Source organism: Pagrus pagrus (assembly GCF_965226575.1).
Source record: "Pagrus pagrus genome assembly, chromosome: 20".
Classification (NCBI taxonomy): domain Eukaryota; kingdom Metazoa; phylum Chordata; class Actinopteri; order Spariformes; family Sparidae; genus Pagrus; species Pagrus pagrus.
The window spans coordinates 19205544-19228842 of NC_140207.1; the positions used below are offsets into that span (position 1 = coordinate 19205544).

A 23299-nucleotide genomic window follows, 5' to 3' on the forward strand; every position below is an offset into this window, starting at 1 on the left:
GATTTTGTGGTTTTATTCACATATACAGTACAAACATTCACTTTTTATTTGTTACTGAAGTGCAATTTACAGACCTTAGCAGCAATTTTTCATATACTTTAATTTACATCATAATTAGACATTTGAGGATCTCTTTCACATATTCGTCAACATCTTTTATACATTTCTTTACATATGTACACTCTTAGATACAATATTGCCATTCAGACATGCCTTATATTTATTATCTCTCAAAATAAAAATCTGTTTTCATGGCTAACAGCCAATCTGACACGTGGCGTGACGTGATGAGGGATGTTGTTTCCTGTGTCGACAAATCATGTCAAGTGGAGTGTAAGCGGATGATGAACGCTAACAACGCACGCTGATGAAAGACAAACACTAACTCTTTGTTCTGATACACACAGACGAGATTTACACAGTCAGATTTCTGCCGCTATGGGAGAGCTGATGCAGGATTTCCAGCACTTGCTTGAGGTGTAAACAAAGAATCAGAGAGACAAAATGAGTTCCTGAAAACTGACCTACACAGTGTCAACTGGTTTTGGTAATTTCGTAAATTGCAGACATACAAGGGACATTTACATGAGTGAAGGTCCGTATTTCGTCTTGCTACATGAACTAATGTTGCTCAGTCGCACCTGCTCTCGTGGCCAAAATCTTTTTTTCATTTTTTTTATTTTTAACCTTTATTTTTTAATCTATTTAGCTCTTGTGTAAAATATGATCAATAAAATGCAATTTGGCAGTGAGTTCACATCTGAATTATAATCTATTTGTTGTGTTTACATGGGGATTTTTTCAAAATAAAGTTGCATCTTATCAGATTACCACAACCTGACTAGACACACATTAATCTGCGTGTGTGGCACAGCCGCATCTGTAAAGGCGGCTGGTGTACAAGTTAATGTCACTCGCACATAATATCTTTACATTTTGCCAGTTTCATGACAAAAGAAACACTTTCTCTCACAGTGAAAAAGCCTTAAAAGTGGCGTGCAACCAATCGCATGACATAAAAACTCCAGTGAATCACGAGATACTAAAACATTTTTAGTACCGCCATCTTTAAAAGACAGACACACGACAGTATTTAGTGTCAGTTGCCTTCAAACAAATCATTTTAAGGCTCTGTTTTTTCAATCAGTTTCTTACTGTGAGAAATGAGGTCTTTCAAGAACAGAACATTTTAGTTAGAACAGCTGAGGTTATTTCACATGAGAGCTTTCTGGATTTCTGCTCTTCATACTGGTTAGAAGTGGATGCTGCTTGTAAACCAATCAGGATTTGGCAACATTCGAATCAGCGTGGAATCATATTTTGTCACTGTCACAGTTTTCAACGTTAAAATCACAATAAATATCACTAAGATTACACTAAGAATATGTGTTTTTTTCAAACTTTTACTTATGCCTCTTATATCAGGAATATTTATTGCGATTTATATATTCTTAAGATTTGAAACCAAGTTTTCAGAGGGCTTCAAAAATGTCAAAAAACAAAGAATTGAGCAATACTTAAAGGCCAATATCTTAGACGTATTAGAGACCTGGTAAATGAGTAAAAACAAGCCTATTTAATGTGAGTCCAGATGCAATTCACATGTCAGCGTCTTCTGTTAATCTGCCTGTGTGTCAGAACATCTCCCTCACACACTGAAGGTCTTATCCGACTCATCAACAATCTGATTTGACACTGTATCCTGACTGGAGCACGTACTGTGATGCTGCCATAGCAGACCAGCACGGGGGAACAACGACAGAAAATCACCACTAGATGTCACTCTCACTACTCAGATTTTACTGCTGACTGAGCCATGCTGGTGGCAGTTTGGATGTCTGAAAAAATCCATGAGGAGAACACAGCAACGACAGAACAACACAGTCATGATCATAATGAGTATCAACACTTGGCTGCATAAAAACAAAAAACAAAAAGTCACACACAGTGTGTTTGTTTACATGGAGAAGACATAAAAATAGTGCGAGCTACAAATGTACAGTGACGAGTGACGTCAACGTTCGATCTTTGATTCGTCAGTGAAAGTTGTGTGTTCGAGTGTGACAGGAATGGTGTTTAAAAATAAAAGCTCTCAGGTCGACCACAGTAATGACGGTGAGCAGGTGAGGGCTTACAAAACTTTCCTCCGCATCGACTATTATCCGTTCAGGGCGGTCATGACCACGGAAAGAAAGTCGATCAGGTCAACGAGGCCTCGCTAATGAGTCACGACCTGAACTCGCTCTTATTGGGTGGCAACGAGCTTCGATTCAGATATATGCAAACCGGCCGCGACAGGCTGAAAACTGAGGTCGCCCAGGTCGAAAGACAGAAAGAGACAGGAAACACATTTAGTATGAAAGAGAGGGGGAAAACAGGAAGCCACTCCCATTCCTCCAGCGTCACCTCCACCTGTACTTAAGCAGAGCTGTAATGGCTGTGTTTACGCACCCTCTATTCCTCTCCCTCTCTCTACCCAGTGGGTTGAGGACAGGAGGAGGAAAAAAAAAAAAGGGTGTATTAACCTGTCGTCGTGTCGTGTTAACCTCAGCCGTGCTTGAAAGGCAGGGGGGGGAGGGGTGGAGCGGCAGAGGCAGAGCAAGGAGGAGAGAGTGACAAGGAGGAGGCGAGGGGAACGGGTGGAGGAGGGAGGAGAATGGAACGAGGGCAAGAAGGAGGGAGAGGTGGGGACATAAGGAGGAGGAAGTCAGGAGTCAAAGGGTGAGTCAGAGAGGGAGGAGGAAGACAGAAATGAGAGGAGGGAAGGTGAGGCGGCAAATGTGTGTCCTTTCTCTTTTTCTCACTCTCTCTTCCCATCGCTTCCTCTTCCTCTATCACCCGTCACCCTGACAGGGCTGGTAATTGGACGTGGACCTCTCTCCCTCTCTCTTTCTTTTTCTCTTCCTCTGTCTCTCTCTCCCCCGTGGCTCTACTCCTCAGCGGGAGCCTTGGGGCCCGGAAATAGCTGATGACAAGATAGCGGCTGCCTTTCATTCCGCTCAAGGTTACCCCACCCTTCCTTGACAGCCGAAGAGGGAGGCATTTAGGTGTGTGTTTGCTTAAACGTGTGTGTATTTTTCAAAGAAAGAGTCCATCTTTTTGTGTCCGTTTTCTTTTCAGGCCGTCCGGTTGACCTTCCTCTTGTCGTTTTTCTGTTGGGTGGACTGGCGTGACATCCAGAATGACGCACACACATACAAAAACACACACACACACACACACACAAGGCGGTGATGGCCTTCTGTTTGGAGTTTGCAGTGGGAAACTTCCAGGTATGAAGGTGTGAAACAGGGTGTTGGTAAAGATCATGGAGTCATCTTACCCTATAAAAATAAAGGTTAAACACACACACTCTCTGTATCATTCACACACGCGCGCACACACTCGTCCTCAGACCGTCAGCAGGAACTGTTCCTGCTCGGGCGGTTTCTTGACCCAGGTGCCGAGGCCCGTTTCCTGCAGAGATCTGAACCACTGCTGCTTCACTGTCTGGTAAGGACGCGCCGCCATCTTGGCCTCGCAGTACATGAGCTGGCGGTCGGCCGATCCGGACATGCGGATCCCCAACTGGAGAGAGCGAGTGAGCAAGAGAGAAAGAGGATAGGCAGAGAGAGAGAGAGAAATTGTGAGTCAGATAAAAGCGACACAGAGACAGACATGGAGATAGGAAGAGAAAACAAAGAGAGGAATAAAGCCGGGGCAGAGAGGCTAAAGGTTTCGTGAGAGAGAAGAAGAGGAGCGACCAAACAAAACGAATGAGCCGACACAAATGCATTTGGGTGGGGCTGGGAGGTGGCGGGGTGGTGTGTGTGGGGGGGGGCTTCAACAGCTGTGTAATCTCCCCATTTAAATTTCACAAGCAATTGAACATTCTCTGTGCTTTTTGCGCATTCCTATTGTCGCGAGGGGAAACAATGAAGATCGGCGGAGAGACAAGTGGGGAGAGAGAGAGAGGGAGAGTGAAAGTTTCTTTTGGAGATTAGTGTGACTGCTCTTGCGTGGCCCTTATATACGGCGCGCAGGGAGCACTTAGGGCGGGGGCCTCCTCGAGTACTCCTCCAAATAATTATGGTTTCATAGTCATTATGCTTTAACGGCCGCCATTTGGGGATGCAGGCAGTGTCTGTTACATAAAAGTTTCAGAATGGAAATGAAAGTGCGGCGGCTCTGTGTGCTGACGTTAAAGATCCGCGCTGCCAGTTTTTGATAAGCCGCATAGACAGCAGATGTTGCCGGGCCAACACATTTATCTACGGCGGGGAAGGAAGGAGCGCTCACCTCCATCACTCTGATTTTAATACATGTGTCTGTGCTTTTCGACTGAGTGGATGTTGGCATGCGTCTTTACAGTTAATATCCCTGTGTGTATGCGCCTGCATGTGATCCCTGATGGCAAAGGACGCCATTGCATATTGTTTTTGACGACATCTGAGTAATGCTTTTTTGCTTCCCAACAGAGGAGCGCTCACAGGGAGCCCAGACTCTGATTCATATAAAAATGGACTATTGTTCAGGCTCATATTAATTAAATAGTACATCATAATATTTTTTCAGCAAGTAAAAGATACACTGTGGAGGGCGGCTTTTAATTAACATTTAAATTACTGGGACTTTTTCACAGCAGATATTTCGACATGTCATAACAAGCAAAGCGCAGTGTAATTAGAAATATCAGTAATGGCTGTGTTCCATTTAGTTGTACCACTGCACTGCACTGTGCAGGGTGGTATTCTTACATGGAACGGAGCTATTATTAATGTTATACCTGTGCTTTTTTTACCATAATGCATTGAAATTCACATTTCTTGCAATGATGCTAATGTAACTTGACAAAGAGACATGCGAGTCAGCTGGATAACTTAATGCTGTAATGACCAGTGTGTTATCAGCTTAGGTAGTTTAAGGGTTTAGGATCTAGGACCTTAGTTGCATCACACTCGCTTTCATTTCCTGTCACCTCTCTGCTGTCCATGACCTAATAAAGGCAAAAATACCCTTTGTGTCTGAGAAAGCCTGTACGTTGGTATGACAGGTGGCTCTAAATACTACAACACCCATGAAACTCCTCTTAGGCTATTTCTTTCAGCTGTAAAAACAGAATTTATAGAATGATTATGAACTTTATTATAAAAAAATTGCAACTTGAACTTAACCACTGCACTTGAGAAGCTCTCCAACAAACAAGTCACGGTGCTGTTTGATTGCTGTCGGACTGCCCTGTTACTGCAGGTGAGTCCCTCCCATGTGTGCAGCAACACTTTTGAAAAATGTTGTTTTTGAAAGGCAAATGTGGACTGTAGCAGAATATTTTGTTGACTATAAACACGTTGTTAAATTTGGAAATGATTACATGTGTCTTTTTCCAATACAGTTTGACTTTTGGACTTTGCAGCGCTTTGGGGTTGTTGGTAATGTCTGGGTCGCATGAAGACTGTTCAGCCTTGACGTGACTAGACACTCCTCGATCCTTTATCGGCCGTGTCGGTAAGCTGGGGAGAAAACGTTAGCTCAAGGCCGACTTAACACAGACCAGATACTGACTCTGTTGTTCGGTTGTTACTTAGGACTAATATTTTCAGTTTTTAGTCAGACCTAGAGAGATAACACTAGCAAAAAGTGTTTTTTTTTTTACTTTGAGAGCTAATTGTCCCACAACATGAATACATTTTGATTATGTATTTTTTTATTTATTTGCCACAGGTTAAGTATAATTGCAATACTACACTCAAGGGTGCGCCTTCGGCCCTGATCACATTACTGTCGTGCCACTAGTGACGGTAAAGCACACCCTCTTGTGTAACATTGCTTAATTATCTTCTATTGGATCGTTTGTACCAGTGATTCAAATGAGCCAAGTCTTGGCCGTGTTCCAGCTGCCACTCACCTCACATCGTCTGTGTTTTTCAGAATAGCATACCATTGAGCCACTAACCAGATGTATTCCTCTCACATATTCTCTCTCCTGAGCCGATTCTGCCCCCGACTTTACCTTCTGTGTGCATGTTTGCCCTCACCTTGCGATAAAGTCTGTTCCAGCGGGTGAACAGGGCGTGCTTGCACAGACGAGAGGGTGTCCCCGATTCCCGTCTCCGTCCAGTGGCCGTGTTGACCACCTCCAACTGTGCGTCGCCAAATGTCCAGTTGACACTCACACACGAGGCCTTCCCCTGCTGCTGATACTCGGCACTGCTCAGCCCTACAGGGAAGACGAGGCAGGAGGGGAAGAATGACTTTAGGGTGGGTTTAGTCCACGGGCGTTCCAAATTATCTTTATTGTGTAAAACAGAACATTTCATAAAAGTGTTACAAAATGCACCTGTGAGTAAAAAACCCAGACAAGAAGTGGGAATTTGCAATTTTCCTTTCAAACCTCCGCTTTGTTGTTTCGTTTAACCTTCCTTCACCCTTCCCTCACTCTCTCCCCGAGGCTAATGGCAGACATAAAGTTTTGCAGCGCTGCAAAAAAGCCAAGTCAACCAGGGCCTGAAACCGCATGGCTGTTTATATGAAGCTTTGATATACCCTCAGAGAGAGAGGCAGGGAGGTGAGAATAAGAAAGGCTATTGAGCATATAAGCAGCATGTTCCTGCCTTTGTATGAGTGCTTGTCTGCTCTTGAGTCCCTGCAGTTAACAATATTTGAGCGTTACCGGCTGTGATGTACGATGTAAATATTATCTCCAGTCACAAAGATGAAGCCTCCCCTACACCGGACTGTCTGCCTCTCTGCCCCGCCCTCGCCACCTTCGCTCTCTGAAATAATTAGCCTCGCTAGCAAAGCACACAAAGCGATCAGTCAAGGAACGAGAGAGAGAGAGAGGTGGAGGTGAGGCAGTCACATCGGGTTCCATGTAGAGAATTTCTGCACTGAGAACACTGGTGTTGGCAGAGGTGCGAGGCCTGTGGTGGAAACGGAGCTGACAGTGGGGTGAGAAACAAATGAAGGGTCAGGGCCAAAATCTCCCCGAGAGGCCACAGTGACTGTTTCACAAGAGGTCGTTTCAAAGTAGTATCAGCAGAAAATGGTGAATCATAAACTGCTTGGGGGTGGAGGGATGAAACTGATCTGCCAGAAGTTTCACGTAGTTGTAAAGAGGCATACTGTATATTTTTACTTATTTGCACAGGAACAATGTGAACTGATCACTGTATATGTGCCAATGCTAGCCAGTAGCCAATTTCCAACTGCTGTCCAAGGTGTAAAGTTAGCTATAAAAGATTGTAAAAAGGGTTTTTGTGATTAACCATAAAAAAAAGTATTCCTACAAATTAAAGAAGTACTGTAGCTTGTGACGCTCATCTATACTTAAAAGCACTACGTCCTACAGAAACTTAGGAAGGCTAAATTCCAGAGCCAGATTCTGGTCAACTTTCACAGAGGAGCAATAGAAAGCATCCTGACCGGAAACATCACGAACTGGCGTGAACCACGCCAGTTCGTGATGTTTCCCAGGACCGGAAGGCTCTACAGCAGGTGATTAAAACCACCCAGTACATCACGGGTACCCATCTACACAGCATCAGCTACATCAGTGAAGTGAGATGTCTATAACGGAGGGAGGAATTTAACTTGAAATTGGACGTGTCATATCGAACATGGATGGGACAGTGGAGCCCACACTTTCTTCAAAGTTTATAATTTCTAGCCAACAGGCCTGAAGCGATTGTATTTTGGAGAAAGTGGAATACGATTTACTACAACAGAGAAAAGGTTAGGTGCAATATGTGTCATAGTGTTGAGCCACACGTCACGTAGCATCTAGACTAACAAAACCTGACAGTTAAGTGCTGCTTTAACACTATATCCACTCTAAACCTGTAAAAAAGTGTTTTCAAGGAATCGCTTTTCTGGAATTTCACCTTGACTTCAAACCCAGTTTATTTATTGTATCATGCAGTGTTAAATGTAGGCTACCTTCATGGAAAATCAGCAGACAGATTCTGTGTGTCGGGTGAACAACAGTTGCCTCTGATCTCACCGTCTGACAGACAGCTTGTTATAGTACAATACCTGATGTACAATACCACAATACATGCCTGCAGATCATCTCTCTCCCTGCCACACTCATTTTCCCGTCTTCACTCTTCCATTCACCAATCTCAGCTCTTCTTTTCTGTAGCTCCTTGGAGCTGGAATGAATTGCCTGCCACAGTAACAATCCTCCAAGTCTCTTATTACCCATCTCTTCTCTCTTGTGGAGACGCACCTCTTTGAACAAAAGACTCTCCTATCCATCCTGCCTTTTTCCTTTCTCTCGCTCCATTCATGGCTCATTTCATCCCTTCAATGGACTTGACTCCTCTGTTTCTGTAATAGCCAATTTGATTTTTCCCTCATTGAAGACTTGATCAATTTCTCTTCTGGGAAGTGTTTGGCAGACATGAAAGAGGCAGAATTAGAGCCTTTGGTTATGGGATTTATAACTGTACAGTACACACACAACCGCGGCTTAATATCTGAGGCTGCTGTAGAAACACAATAAAGGATAGCCTGAGTGTTTATGTGTACACGTTGCATCTATCCTGCATTACTGGAGTACTGCAGGGTTTTTAGAAGGGGTTCCTCGTGGGGGTGGAGCAGCATAGGAGGAGTGATGAAGCAACAGGTATGCAAAAATGTCTGGGGTAGGGGTAGCAACTAATTTATGATAAAGGCTGGGATGTGACTAAAAGGCTTCTGGTTCAAAGCACTGAAATTTCTTACGACTGATCTTTATTTGCCCTTAACAAGGGGACTGGCTATTCTTCTGATGGCCCATTGTTCTGAAACCCCAGTGGTCCAAAAAAAGTCCCAGTTGACTGAAAATCAATTTACCCATTTGCCTGTTAGACCAAAACCAAATGTTTTCTGACGTGCAAATAAGGACGAAGTCAGGTGACTTTCATCAGATGGCCTTTGGCGTCATGGTAACAATAATAAACAGGTGGTTAACATGGTCAAAGAGTTTAGTTAGGTTTAGTCATTAAAACTACTTGGTTACATTTAGGAAAAGATCATGGTTTGAGGTCCAGTGTGTAGGATTTAAGGGGATCTACTGGCAGAAATAGAATATAATCTTCTTATTATGCATTCATAAGTGTGCTAACACCTAATGTTAAAAAATGTGTTTTTGTTACTTTCGAATGAGCCTTTCATATCTACAGAGGGAGTGGGTCCTCTTCGATGGAGTCCGCCATGTTTTATCGCCATGTTTTATCGCCATGTTTCTGCAGCAGCCCAGAACAGACAAACCAAACACTGACTCTAGAGAGGGCCTTTCGCGATTTTGCAGTTTTAGCTACATGCTTGGTGAGCCGAGGGGTATTCAGTTGGTTGCAGTCTGCAACCTCATTGCTAGATGCCCTTAAATCCTACACACTGGACCTTTCAAGTAAGTTTGTTAGTTACGTAAGTTAAGTTAGAATACGCACCAGACTGTGTATTTTTTTGAACAACGGGCCACTGGAGCATTATAATATCGGACATGGGCTTTTTGTCCAATGGGGCACTTTTTGGCTGTTAGGGATTTCAGAAAAATGGCATAGCACCTTCAACAGCACTTTACCCCCCTACTGCCTCATGCAAAACTCATACAATATATACCAAGGAGCTACTTTCTTTCCTAAAAAGTGCGCAGCTCTGTGTGCAACATAGTCCTAGAAGCCAATTGATAAGCTACTTTCAACAACTAACCTCAAAAACATAAAACGTCTTTTCATTGACTGCTTATTCTCTGTAACACATGTGCAGGTTACCTGTCCTTTCCTGTAGGTCCTTAAAGGACTACATTGGAAAGATTGAAAATCCTAAATTCTTGATACATGCTTGGAGATGATTAGAAATATTATATCTAATGAATGTGCTACACACAGACCTGTAGGTAGGTCTACCTCCTGTGCCAAGTTTACCAGGGAGATTGCTATATCATTTGTTCTTAGCTGGGTTGCTAACGTTACCTGCTGATAAACCCACATTCAAAAGTCACCCTACAGATCCAATCTTCATCTGAACCCAGAGACCTAGCGAGAGCTTTGTGTAGCCATCGGGGCTAACATTACGCTAACTGCTAATGGTTAGTGAGTGCCTCCATAATGTTAGCTGGCTGCTTTGTTACACTTATTATGTACATATATGTGAAATGTGAACAAAACAGGGTGTAGCTGTAAAACATGCATGTGCATTCAATCAACTGCAAAACTCCAAAAGTGGAGAACAACCATTATCAATGTTTCCTTTATCTACTGTTGTTCTAATTCTTCTTATCCAAAATGACAGAAGCCACAGTTTCTGTTCACGCTGCGGTGGATGTACACAGGCAGGACGAGAGTGAAGGACAAGTCAGTCCATCGATGTGTTTGGCCCTCGGGGTTCAGGTGGAGCTGCTTTGGCTGTGTGCGATAAGAGCCGGCCCCTGCGATCCCCAGGAATTTCCTCCGGGGGTGTTGCTTTTAAATAACCCTGGACACACAATAGCCGGGGAGCTCATCAGAGCCAATGAAAGGCTGGAGGAGGAGATGAGAGGAGGTGTGTGGGGGGGAGGTACGCACATCTGAATGCAACCGAGGCTCTCTTCGTTTCCCTCCCTTCCTGCCTTGCTGTCTTCCTCTCTTCCCCTCAGCCTGTCTCTCTTTCTATCTGTCCAAGCTCCCTTCAGATTGAATGGCTGTCTGATAAGGGCTGTGATTACATTGATTTGGTGTAGGGCCATCTCCGCTGTCTGTCCATCTCCCTTCCCTTTGCCTTCACCCTTCTACCCTTCAATAGACTTTAGCTTCTCAAGGTACTGCAGGTGCAAAGATCTGATGCAGAGAACACGCATGTTAGAGGGGAGGGCAGAGCATTTACAGGAGACGTGGGAGGCCATCTTTGTTTTGAGTAAAGAGGATGTCAGAGGGTAAAGAGCCTGCCATGCCTGTATGATTCGTCAACACGAGGAACCTTTGATACTAAGAAATAGTGTGAAGGGCACTCTGCAGCATCATTCATTCGTCATTAAACAAACTATGTACTCACTGTGAGATCTATTATAGCTTAAGTGAATAACTTAATATTGTAACTAAGTGTGAATGATGAACAAATTGATCACACCTGACCACAATTCTCCAAATGTGAACCGCAGCTTGTAATATCTGAAAACCAAAAAACCCTGCTCCAGACAAGTCAAACGACTCCATTCAAAAAGCCATCGAACAAATCATGAGAAATGCTCGCCGAAAGGCCGTGGTCGGAGGATTCGATGATGAATCCGTCCTAGCTATCACCACCAGAGGACGATTCAGTGCAATTATCAATCTTGATGAGGATAGGCCTCACAAAATATTCATCCTCATGGCACCCAATTACCCGGAGCAGAGGCCCGCAACGCAAAGAGCTCCTGTGCCCTTCAAGAAGTACACTCCGAACCTGATAAAAGTATGGCGGGTACGGAGAACGTAGTATGTGCTGTATGTGATTGTCACCGTCTTTGTTCTCATCAATGATGCTTGCGACGAAATGTGCCCTACATCGCTGCGCGTCTCTGTCGCTCAGCCACTCCGGCTGGCCTAGATCTGAAGTGATGGCTGATGCAGTTTCTACAAGTTGGGTGTCATTCAGATCCTCTTCCAGCATTCATCTTCGCTACAAACGGAAGCCTCCGGTCTCAGCGGAGCCCCGCAGGCAGACGTGCCAGACAACTTCTTAGCTGTTGCCTGTCTGGCTGGCACAATGTAAGCGTAGAGAAGCAGGGGTACACGAGTTTGTTAAGCGTGTGCGGGTGCGTGTGTGTGTGTGTGTGGGTGATACATGTGTGATCTGTTGTGATTCATTTGGTCGGGAGCTGACATATTTATTAGAATGAACCTCTGAAAATAGATGCTGTATGGATCTCAGTATGGGATGGTCCCATCTGAAAACACAGACGCTTTTATTTAGCACAGGGAGGAATGTGACTGGTGAAAGAATAGAAAGCACAGTGAGTGATTTAGCCGGAGAAAATATAAAATATAGGGAATAACTTTAACTCAGCCAACCTGTGAACACCTGGTTTAGTTTAATTAGTGTCTTTAATGAACTGGATGGGCAACAGGCTCCTCCAGTGTGTTTTCGTCGTGCTTTAAAAGAGTTAAATTACATTAATCCTTATTTTTCTGCAACTTATTGTTAGAAATATGAACATTAAAAATTAAGAAGTCATTAAAAATTGACACAAACAGACATCAATATCTTCTCAGTAGATCTTTTAATGTGGTAAAGTACACTCACTCACTGTTTGGGTTTTCCACCTGCATCTTGTTCGTTTTTGTTCACCCCTCCCACTGTACGACCCTGCCTAGCACCAAACATCAGCTACTTAACAACCACCTGGTGAACAAGACCCTTTTCACACTAGACAAAAAACCCACAAACACCTACTAACATCTGGATTTTGTCGTTACTGTGAATGGGTACAATCTCCAGCTCTGATGGAAACACAACACCTGTGTGCTCATGTAAATTTCCGCCTTTTGTAAAGTGTGATGCTACAACACACATTGAAGTAAAGGCCGCTGGATTGTTACTACTTTTTCATCCATCTTCAAGCAGCGCTTGAGCATCATTCCGTCAGCGCTGAGTTTGAAAAGAGATACTGAAGTAAAAGACAAAGGAATAAGTTCCCACTGTAACACAGTCAGTGACTTCTGTGTCACTAGGGTCTCAACAGAGATGAGAAAGAAGCAAGATGTCTCACTCCTTAGCCACTTCCATCATCGGCTCCAGAATAAATGATCCGACTAATTCAGAATGTTATAGATTAAGACATTTTAAAACAAGTTTGGTGTCTTGTATTCTGATGAGCGATATGATCTGCTGCTTTCTACCGTTTCCTGTTTTTCCAGCGAGATTGTGGGGACGTATGTGACATCGCTGTGAGTACTGATATAAAATCACTACTCATGTCAAATACTGCATCACTCTTGAGCTAAGAGTGTCCTTCAACCACTTCAAAAAAGAGCTGAATTACTATTAATCTAATTTAAGAGCCAAATGGATAATCTGGGTGTCCATATTTGTACCGCATTTCAGGGAAACTGACCAGAGCAGCGAAATTTCGGACAAAAATCAGTTCATTTCAACGGAATCGCTGCCGTGACTTGATTTGCTCACAGAAGTAAATGTGCACTCTTTCACCGTCTTGACAGTTCTGACCTTTGAGGAAACGGGGAGACCTGGAGACAGATTCAAAACGGAGAGAAATCTCATTACCTGCGCAACAACAACTCAAATAGTCAATATGTCACCAAGCTTCCAGCAACAGCTACACTGAAAGGAAATTTCATTGTACCACTTTCTGGTGCGAAGTAACTTCCCAAAGTCGATGTATTCCTGAATGGAGTTATCGCACTGGGACATGTGTGACTGTGTGTGTCGCAGGCGTACCGCTGAGCAGGGGCTGGTTGCGTCTGTGCGTGGCGGGCAGTGGGCCCAGGCGCTCCAGCCGCTGGTTCAGCACTCTGCCCAGATGGCCCGTGTGGCGAAGGCTGCCGACGGTCACGCTGTGCAGGTACACCGGCTCCACAAAGTGGCTCAGCAGCGCCCCCTGCAGGCCGAGGATGTTCCATCTGAGGGGAGGGAGTCGGGGAGAAAGTGGTATGATGGTTTGAAAAGTAGATAAGGAAGGGAAGGTGGGCGAGGAAGAGAAAGGAGGATGAGTGGGCGAGGATGAAGGAAAAAGGGAGGGAAGGCAACAGTTGGGGGGGGGGGGGAGGAACGGGAGAGATAGGCAGAGAGAGGATGGGAGAGTCAGATGTGAGAGCTTCAATGACAGGTAGAGACAATTTGATCATTATCTTGATGTGGGACGTGATGAATAACAGCCACCGGACTGACAACACACACACAAACAGAAACACACACATAATCTGACAGAAACACACACACACACATGTCCTCTTATTCCACTTTTCCTGGTTCAGAGACACAAACCATCACCACCACCAACAACAACAACACTGCCAAAGGTCAGTGCATCAGCATTCATTACATGGAACAACACATTACCATGTGTGCATTCATCAGTGCCACCGAGGTTAATGCACTGCGCCGGGCTGCGGGAAAAAGCTTCCGTCGATTGCTCAGCGCGAGGACCGATCACCTCAGGATTTGTTTCGGGGGATCCACGAGTGACACAAAATCACTGTGGGGCTAATCCTGCCAGTCGCACCGACGCCTGGTACTGTAGCCAGCTGGTCGTGTGCCACCTACTGTCGAAATCCCCTCTATTTAACCAGCAGATGCTAATTTATGGATGGAAAATGATAATTACCGTGTTTATTATCATTCCTGCCCTTCATAGAGAGAGAGAGAGCCTGCTGTGTGCCTGAGCTGCGTACTCCGGTGCGCCGGAGTAATGAACTTATGCATGCACAATCAAAGGCTCGACATTATGCTGCAAATTTTTAGATCATTGTTCTTTTTGTTAATCAATGTCTCTTTATCATGTATGCAATTACAGCGGCTACTTGTTTTTTTTGTTGTTGTTTTTTTTCCCTCTCTCCCCGACTTAATAATCACTCATTACGGCTTCCTTCGCTTTCCCGAGCAGTCAATTAACATCAGCGGCTTTCTGGGAATCACTTAATGCGCTCACGATGCCTACGCTTTACCTGCAATCTGTCAGCGAGATCTGTCCTTGCCTCTCAAACAGAGAGGAGGAGCTTTTGTTCAAAAAGCTCACGCGCAACCTCGGTGCCCCACCAAAACAGAAATAGTTTAGCCTGAAATATTAATTTACCCAGAAAGCGACACCGTGAATCAGAAACATCTTCTAATCTCATGCAAGAAAAGACAGCCATCTGGCTCTGGGTGTGTGAATTTAAAGAGAGGAGAGGGGAGAGACCTCTCTCCCTCTCCCTCCCGCTCTACATCTTCCCTTTCTTCCCTCTCCCGGTAAACGCCGACCATTAAAGTAATGTGTTCATCTGCATAAAACTGCAGTGGAATTGAGAACATCATCGTTATATGAAAGCCATTTAGGCCCCTCAATTAAATCCAGCTGTCGACTTCAAATCAAATATTAGCGGAGGAGCCTCATCGGGGCCTTGCTAAAGAAAACAAAGCAATGATCATCAGGTGAAGCGACGACGGGGGTGAGACGTTGCACATTATCAACAAATGTTTATAGTAAGAACAAAGATCCTAAAATCCCCGATGGTCAGAGCTGAACCAACTATAATAAAGTGCAGGACCTGAAGGAAGTGGGGGAAATAAAAAAGTAATGGGAGGTTGCAAAATGAGTGTGACAGAGGACAAGAAGAGTATCCAGGGGATCACTTTAAGACCGCACCAGCGTGTGTGTGTGTGTGTGTTGAGTCTGCGCTCCTAAGCTCCTCTCAGTTCCACCCTCCACCCTGACCTTGATAAACTGGCCCTTGGTGACCCACTCACTTTAACGACGGCCACCCATCATTTACAGCAATATAAAAGGGGAAAAAAAAAAAAAAGAAACGGAAAGGGGAGGCTGTGGAGCAAAGAGAGTGCGTCTGCCGTCTGGCCTGGTGGGGGTGGAGGGGAGGTGATGGTGGGAGGGAAGAAAAGCAGGGTGTCCCTTCTCCCTCCCCCGTCACTCTATTTTTTTGTAAAGTAATTGCTTTCACCCCCGTTGGTGACCTGGGTAGATTTAATCACACCATCTCCAGCCCTGGCCAACTGAATCAAATTGGTCAAATTAACAGCGGCTCCACAGGAGAAGGGTTCACCTCTCTCTCTCAGTCTCACACGCTGTCCCTCGCGTCCTCCCTCTCTCCCTCCATGTGTGTGTTTGTGCCAGGCCTTTCACACACACACACACACACACACACACACACACACACATACAACAGTGGCTCAGCTGTAGTCCTGTACGGCTCAGTTGGCACAGTGCGGTGCTTACTAAGCTAAATTCATGGGTTCAGTTCCTGTTGAGGCCCAGCCCTGGCAGAAAAACTGAGACTATATTAAAAATTGATTTCAGATATGTCAGAAAAGACATCAAGGGTGGGAGTATTTATTTATTTATTTAATTTTAGCCAAGCTAACGGCATGATTCTAGGGATAGAATCACTCCACCACTTTGGTCTAGATTGAAACATTCATACATTCATTGTTCGGCTCCACCGTGATGTCCAGTACTTAGGTTTATGAAAAAATACCCTACAAACTGAGTACAGTCCCACCAGCCTCAGCTGTACTTGTTTAGTGAGACTTTCCAAATGTTAGCATGCTAACAAGTTAACGAAGATGGTGAACGCCATTTACGGGTTTAAGCGTTAGGCAACAATGTCTGAAAGCTAACGATTTGGCAAGCTAGCAAGAAGGTAATGTAATGCAGGCAAGTGCAAAAGCATGAAAAAGACGAGGCTTCTTGAACATTTACTCATATTATAAAATTGCTCAGAAAAAAAAAAATCAATATATCACTTCCCATCCATCAAAACTTCCATGGCTTCTGCCAATACTGAAAACACCAGCAAGCATGTCACAACTCGTGAACTCTGAGCTTTCAGAAATTGCCACCGATGAGGTTGCTAATACCACAGAAGGGGGGTATTCATGTGTGAACGCGGTAAAGACGACCCCATTTGAGGGCAGCATACATTGTCATGTTAGCTTGTGAGGATTTGAGCAAGCTAATGTTAGCACAAAACACGGCTGTGCTGCAGTGGCTTACTAGCATGGTTACACCACTGCTACCACCAAAAGACTACTAGTGCTATGATTTGATTAGGCCAACTCTTAATTTAAAATGTAGTTTACTTTAAGGTGTGCAGTGATAATATAATATGTGATATGTTCCTAAATATGTACATCTTTCCTTAGTCTGGTATGACCAATAGCGTATTGTGGCTAATGTTAGCAAATGCTAGCTAACCTTAGATATATATTGTAACTCACATTTATAACATTTCTCTGTCTGTATTTTAATATTAACCATTAATCAGTAACCGAAGTTTAGCAAAGGATACACTGACTTGGATATACTGTAGGCTAAGTCATTGTAAAACTTCTCGTTCATGGCTGCTGGTCCCTACAGAAGCAGATGTTCTCTAACTGAAAAAAGGCACAAATGGCCTCTTTTAACTCAGTGTGTGAACAACTAAAACACAAATTCATTTAATTAAAGAAATAATTAAATAATGATCAGCTATCACCTCTAATAGTGTGTTAAATTAAATATCCAGTAAGTAAATATCATTATGCATATTTGTGTGTGTGTGTGTGTGTGTGAAGATGTCTCCCTCTGCCTGTAAAGATGCTCCAGTGTGTACACACTGATGCCTTCGCTCCTCACACACGAGGACAGTGTGAAAACGGAGGCGGAAGAGCAAAGCTGTCCTGATTTAGCGGTGCCGTCTGTCCTGCGCAGGCTTGCCAGCATGCATTAACAATTTATGAACATACACAGGCTCCATTGTGTTTTTTGTTCTCTGTGTAGTACGAAAGTTACCAGTCGCAAGACGGCAAAATAAATGGTTAATAAGTGACACTGTTATTAGTTCCAAGTTAAACTGTTTAACCCTGATAGCGACCTGCAGAAAATATTTGGGTCAGCTAAAAATTCCATTGTAGAAACATGCCATCACATTTTGGCATGTACCTGGTTAAGTACCAATAAATAGCCTACAGTTGTGGAAGGGTTGTATGACTAATATGATAGCGAGCTAGAAGAAGCCCTACGGATCTGGGGATTAACACAATGACGTGATTTATACACTAATTCATTACAATGGGATTAGACGTTCCAGTCACATATGGGAAATCAATACTCACCACCCACACTATAAAAGATTTCACATACAGCATGGCTCATGTCAACACAAACATACACACACACACACACACACACACACACACACACACACACACACACACACACACACACACACACACACAGATGCCCTGAGGTAAATATCAGACAAATCTCTGCCCAGCTCATCATTTTAAAATGCTTTATTTAAGCAGAGATCACCACTTCTCATAAGGAAACTAATCTCCTCATAAAGTTAAACTTTCAAACAATCCTTTGACCTTTTCTTTTCTTATGTAGGTCAGGGACCTCCTGGGTGACAGGATGTGCTGATCACATGGTGTGTTAGGAGGTCATGTTAGGATATCTTGTGTCGACCTTTACAATGAAATCAACACCAATTACTGAAATGACAGAAATGAGGAAAGGTAGTTTGGCAGTGGTGTCGGTGGTATGATGGTTTCCCTTTATCTATTTACCAGTGGTAAATGCTTGAGATATGGAACTGCGGGTCTATTCGACTTCACTTTTATGAGAGAGATATGGTCAATAAAGCAGCAATAAGAGAAAACAGTCAAAACTGCAAAACAGTGAACACAGTAGGGTTTTCTCTGCAGTCCAACATCAAACTTCAAGGCTAGATCAACAGCACCTCATCTGATAAACTGATTCGATTTTAAGTTTGAACTCACCAGGAGGGCTCGTTCAGTTTACAGGTTATTCAGAGTGGCAGCTGGACAGAAAGGAGCTTCTGCTCAATTAAGTTTTGACCCACTTTGACAGATATATTCAGGAGGAATATAAACAGAAAGGAAAAACACAACCTAACACCCATCAAGTAATAAAGTTCTGAACCCACAGGTAACATCTGGCAGCACTGACCTGGTGATCTTGTCGGTACACGACATGGTGATGAGCTGCTCCCCCTGTAAGACGCCGTCCCACGTCTGGATGGGTCCCCGGCATCGTACAGGCACCGTCCCCTCGCCGGACTCGATTTTGGTCCGCAGGTGGCTGCGGTGCTTTCTCATGAGGTGTCTGCTGCTGTGTACTGCCAACACAACACAAACAAAACCAGCCTGAGCTCCATCGCTCCACATTATTTCATTTCTTATCGCACGGCTTTGCTGGATACCCAATTTAATGAGCCGATAATGAAGTCTGTTATTTCTTTAAAACTCAAAGCCGTTTTCATTTTGGAGGTTTTTGATGAAAATGTACTTAATACACACCAGATCAGAAAGCTGTGCAGAAGACAGTTAACATCTTGCAATATTACTTTTTATATATTATAAAAAATGATCCGTTATATGGCACACGTCATTTTCTGTTTAATTAGAGATGTTCTCAGCTACTTAGCATTAGTGTTCCTTTGCAATTAGCTGCATGTAATTAGAAAAAGTTTAAAGGTTTATTCAATATTATGGTAAGCTGATAAACAATAAAACTTTCAGATTCCAGTGGAGCACAAATATTGCAATTCCTTGCAAGCAAAAGTTTAATTGAGGTTAATCGCTTATTTAAGGCAATTAAATGTAATATTTTGGGACTGCTGACTGCCTAATTGATAATGATTTTGACTGGACTGTTGCTGGCTATATGGAGCAGTATCCAACCAGTAACCATTCACCTGGATTAAAGGGTAACTCCATCAATTTTATACGTCAAAGTGTGTTTATAGGTCTTAGGGAGCACTGTTGCATATATGAAAAAAAAAAAATACTATGAAGCCTATTGTGGCTCCAGAGGAACCTCTATGCAATCTGATGAATTGCCTCCAGTGGCTAAGCTGCATTGTGGGTAATGTAGGCGTCAGGTTTTAAAAAGCAATCCACTGGTCCAGCATTGCACTCCTATAACACTGTTATACCTACACTACCTACACCTACACTACCCACAATGCAACTTAGCCACTGATTGACACCACTGGAGGCAATGTACCCGATCCTTTTACACCAGTTCCATGCAGTTTCATGTGGGGGTGCAGGACAGCATGAACTCTAGTGCTAATATAGTTAAAGGTGCACTATGTAGTTTTTGGGTAGACATTTTAAGAGAGGAGAAAGAGAGTAAGAGACAAGAGAGAATGATTGATTTTAATGACTGAGAGAACTAAAACAAACACAAAGGAAAACACAATTTCATATTGTTTTACTTTGTGTATATTTCCAGTACCCTCCTGCATAAATACCTTTTTACCATTGTTCTGAGGACCTTATTTCCCTCGAGGATGTAGTAAATATATCAAATAGATATTTCTGAATTTGTATTATTACCTTATTACTATTGTAATTTTGAAACTATATAGTGCATGTTTAAAGTACAGCATTCATAACATCAGAAATAGAAGCAGAATATCCACTTTCAGGAAGAAGGAAACAGCCGCACTGGATAAATTGTAGATATTGTTTTTCTTGCTTTCAGTACAGTTACAATATGGAGATCTCCTGAACAGAACAGGGTGAGTGAGTGTATGTAGATATCTGCAGTTTTTTGTTTTAATAACCTCTCAATTCTTGAGGCTTAAACTCTATTTCCTTCTCTCTTCCCATCCCTCTCTTCCTCCATGGCTCATGTCACAGCAGCTAAAAAATTAAGCCCCGACTTCCAGAACAGTCAGAAAAAGGTACTAAGTAATTTTCTAATCTCTGAGAGCGCACTGCAGAACATTTAAAAAAGGTTTAATGACCAAAGACGTTGGGTTCAAAGGCTTCTCCAACAACAGCATCGTCTTCTCTCCCTTTCCATCCTCACTGGCTTCATGTAAAACCTCCCCATGCACTCCACTGTAGTGTATATTCATAGAGCTGAATAGCTGCTTCAGCCTGTGATGAAAGGAAGGGGGGTGTATATATTCTACTGATGGAAACTGCCGTCCAGATTACATTTCTCAACTCGTAGGCCACCAGAAAAATGCTGGGCAAACTGTCTAAATGAATATACAATTTATTTTCAGCGGGTAAGCAATAAAATGTCATCTAGTCAGCACAGCGTGGCTGAAAGAGGCCAAAGACGGAATGTGACATGAAAAGGATGCCAGCTCCTTGACTGTGTCTGGTGAAAAAAAAAAGAAGACGCAGAGCAGTGCCTTTTGAGAATATCTGCAAGATATATCTCCATAAACCTGACAGACTGAAATGACAATGACTGATTAAAAAGCAATACATCATCACGTGTTCATTACCCATAGATTTCATTTTCTATTTTCAGCATTATCAACCTATGTAGAACAATAAAAACAGGAAAGGCCTGGTGTCTTACGGTCGGTGGTGATTTCATATGGCGAGTTGAGCCTCCCGTCCCCACACGGCGACGTGCTGATGTACATGTGGAAATGGACGTTGTCTCTCAACCTGTAGCCGCACTCCTTGTGCCGGACGAATATCGACTCCTCCCAGTCCTCTGGCCTTTTACTTCAGTTGTGAAAAAGAGGAAATGCAAACAACAAGTACGAGGGAGACTGATGAGAGAGGCCGCACCATTCATCACAGCATAGGAAATAGATTTCCACTTTCAGTTTACAATGATGGAGTGAGGCAGAGAGATGGACACTGACTCTCTGCCTGACCACGGTCCATTCTCCTGCTGTCACACAGACTCTGAGACATTACTCGGGCCGTCTAAATGTCTCGAGGGGAACAGGGAGGACGGCTTTAATGTGTGGTCTAAACATGCTTTGCATTTGAGTCATGAAAGTTTCATCATGAAGGTCAACTAAAGATGTGGCTGTGTCAAAATGATGGTTAAGTGTAAATTAACATGCAAGACGGTGAGGAATATCTTAAAGTGCAGAATTTCTGGCAGTGTAAACAATACATATGTTCTTACCTAGCTAACACTAGAGCTAATGTCTGTGCAGTCCTTTAATTGGATTGCCCTACTCACTTGTTGCCCCCACACTTAATCGTAATTGGATGCCAGCTTAAGTCATAGACAAGTCTAATAGCCGATACACTGAAGGGTCCTTTTTTAGGGTTTTTAAAATATGTCACCCACTGCTAACTATGAGTGCAACTCCCGCCCGACTGTGGTGTAAGTGTGGGTGTAGATATTAGCAGTTGGAAGGACTCTATAAAGGAGGGCATTGCTAATGAAATTATTATGGATCCCACTGGTTTTCTTGCAAGACCCACCCTACTCTGCCTCTGATTGGCTTGCATCTGTCATTGATTGCTTCATGGTCCTGGTACTTTGAACTTATCCAATATCCATCCAATAAACTGAATAAATCTCACAGAGATTTTCGTGTCAACACCCCCCTGGTTACCCCGGTAGTCCACTGGAAATTGAGTGATGAATTGGTCGAATTGCTCGGTGTGTTTACCGGGGAAACTACAGCTCATAAACCGCCATATAAGAGCAGCAAGCAAAGCAGACATAACACGCTACACTATGAGTTAACAGTTTGAATCAAGCATAGAGAATGCAACCAAGGAAGGCAACCAATCAAAGGCAGGGTAGGGTGGGTCTTGCAAGAAAACCAGTGGGATCCATAATAACGCGTCAAACACAAGGACTTCCAACCAGCTGACTAGGGTACATTTCCTGTGTGAAAACAAAAGTCAATGTTGATTTATATTTAGACATTGACTTTTTAATCTTTTTTATAAACAGGTGTTAGAAAGGCCTTCCAGTATTAAAAAGGACACTTGTGGGTAATGAATACTATCCAAACACAACTAAGGTGTACTATCTAAGGAGCACAGTCAGACGGGACCACTGTAGGTGGCCCACTCTTTATGTGGGCCACCTACATTATGTATTAGCTAGCAAGCTAACATCTGTACAGTCCGCACATTAGTAATTAATTGGTTGGTAAATAAACACAGACACAATGGTCCAACAGTCAAATTCAGGTGAATAACATGAAGTTAAAAAAAATCCATTTCCTTTCTTCGTAAGCACACTCATAATGCTAGCAACTGATATCTGTATATAACATTTTACTGTAACAACAACACAGGATTGAGGTGACTCATCAGAAAATATGCTTTTTTTAGGACAACATCAAAAGTTTTTCTCATCCATTTACAATGAGCTGAATACTTGCAATGTGTAAGACTAGGTGATACATAATCTTACTTAAAAAAATGGGTCATTGTTTTTGAGCAGGGATAAGGCTTTCATCACTCACACACACACACACACACACACACACACACACACACACACACACACACACACACACACACACACACACACACACACACACACACACACACACACACGAGTACGTACACAAGGTATATTTAAACTACGCATCACAATGCAAAGCACGGCTGCACTCTTTCTATAACCTCTCCTCTGTCTCCGGTGTCCTTTCACTGAGTGTAAATATGGCAGTTCTGGCATTTTGTTTGGTCATTTCATTATGAGTTATCTTCCCCATTAGCCATTTTACTCAGCCGCAAAGTCTCTGTACCTGCCATCCAGCATTGTGCTAAGACAAAAAGTCAGTGCTGCGTATGCAAATATGACATTCAACGATCTAGACTTCTAGCCACTAATCTGATGAATCAGCCTTGCTATCGAGCTCCTCAGGGAGCTCAAAAACATAATATATGCTTATGCACTGGA

At 43.3% G+C, this 23299-nt stretch overlaps 1 protein-coding gene across 1 annotated transcript in view; it reads right to left on the reverse strand.

Moving 5' to 3' along the window:
* adarb2 (adenosine deaminase RNA specific B2 (inactive)) overlaps positions 1–23299 on the reverse strand; it is a 179461-nt gene continuing 156162 nt past the window's right edge. The window contains exons 6-10 of the mRNA XM_084340911.1: positions 20984–21135; positions 18605–18773; positions 13378–13559; positions 6015–6196; positions 1–3567 (exon numbers count right to left, since the gene is read on the reverse strand). Of these exons, the coding sequence (XP_084197037.1) occupies positions 3391–3567; positions 6015–6196; positions 13378–13559; positions 18605–18773; positions 20984–21135 (862 nt within the window). The 3' untranslated portion in view covers positions 1–3390. The remainder of the gene's footprint in view (positions 3568–6014; positions 6197–13377; positions 13560–18604; positions 18774–20983; positions 21136–23299) is intronic.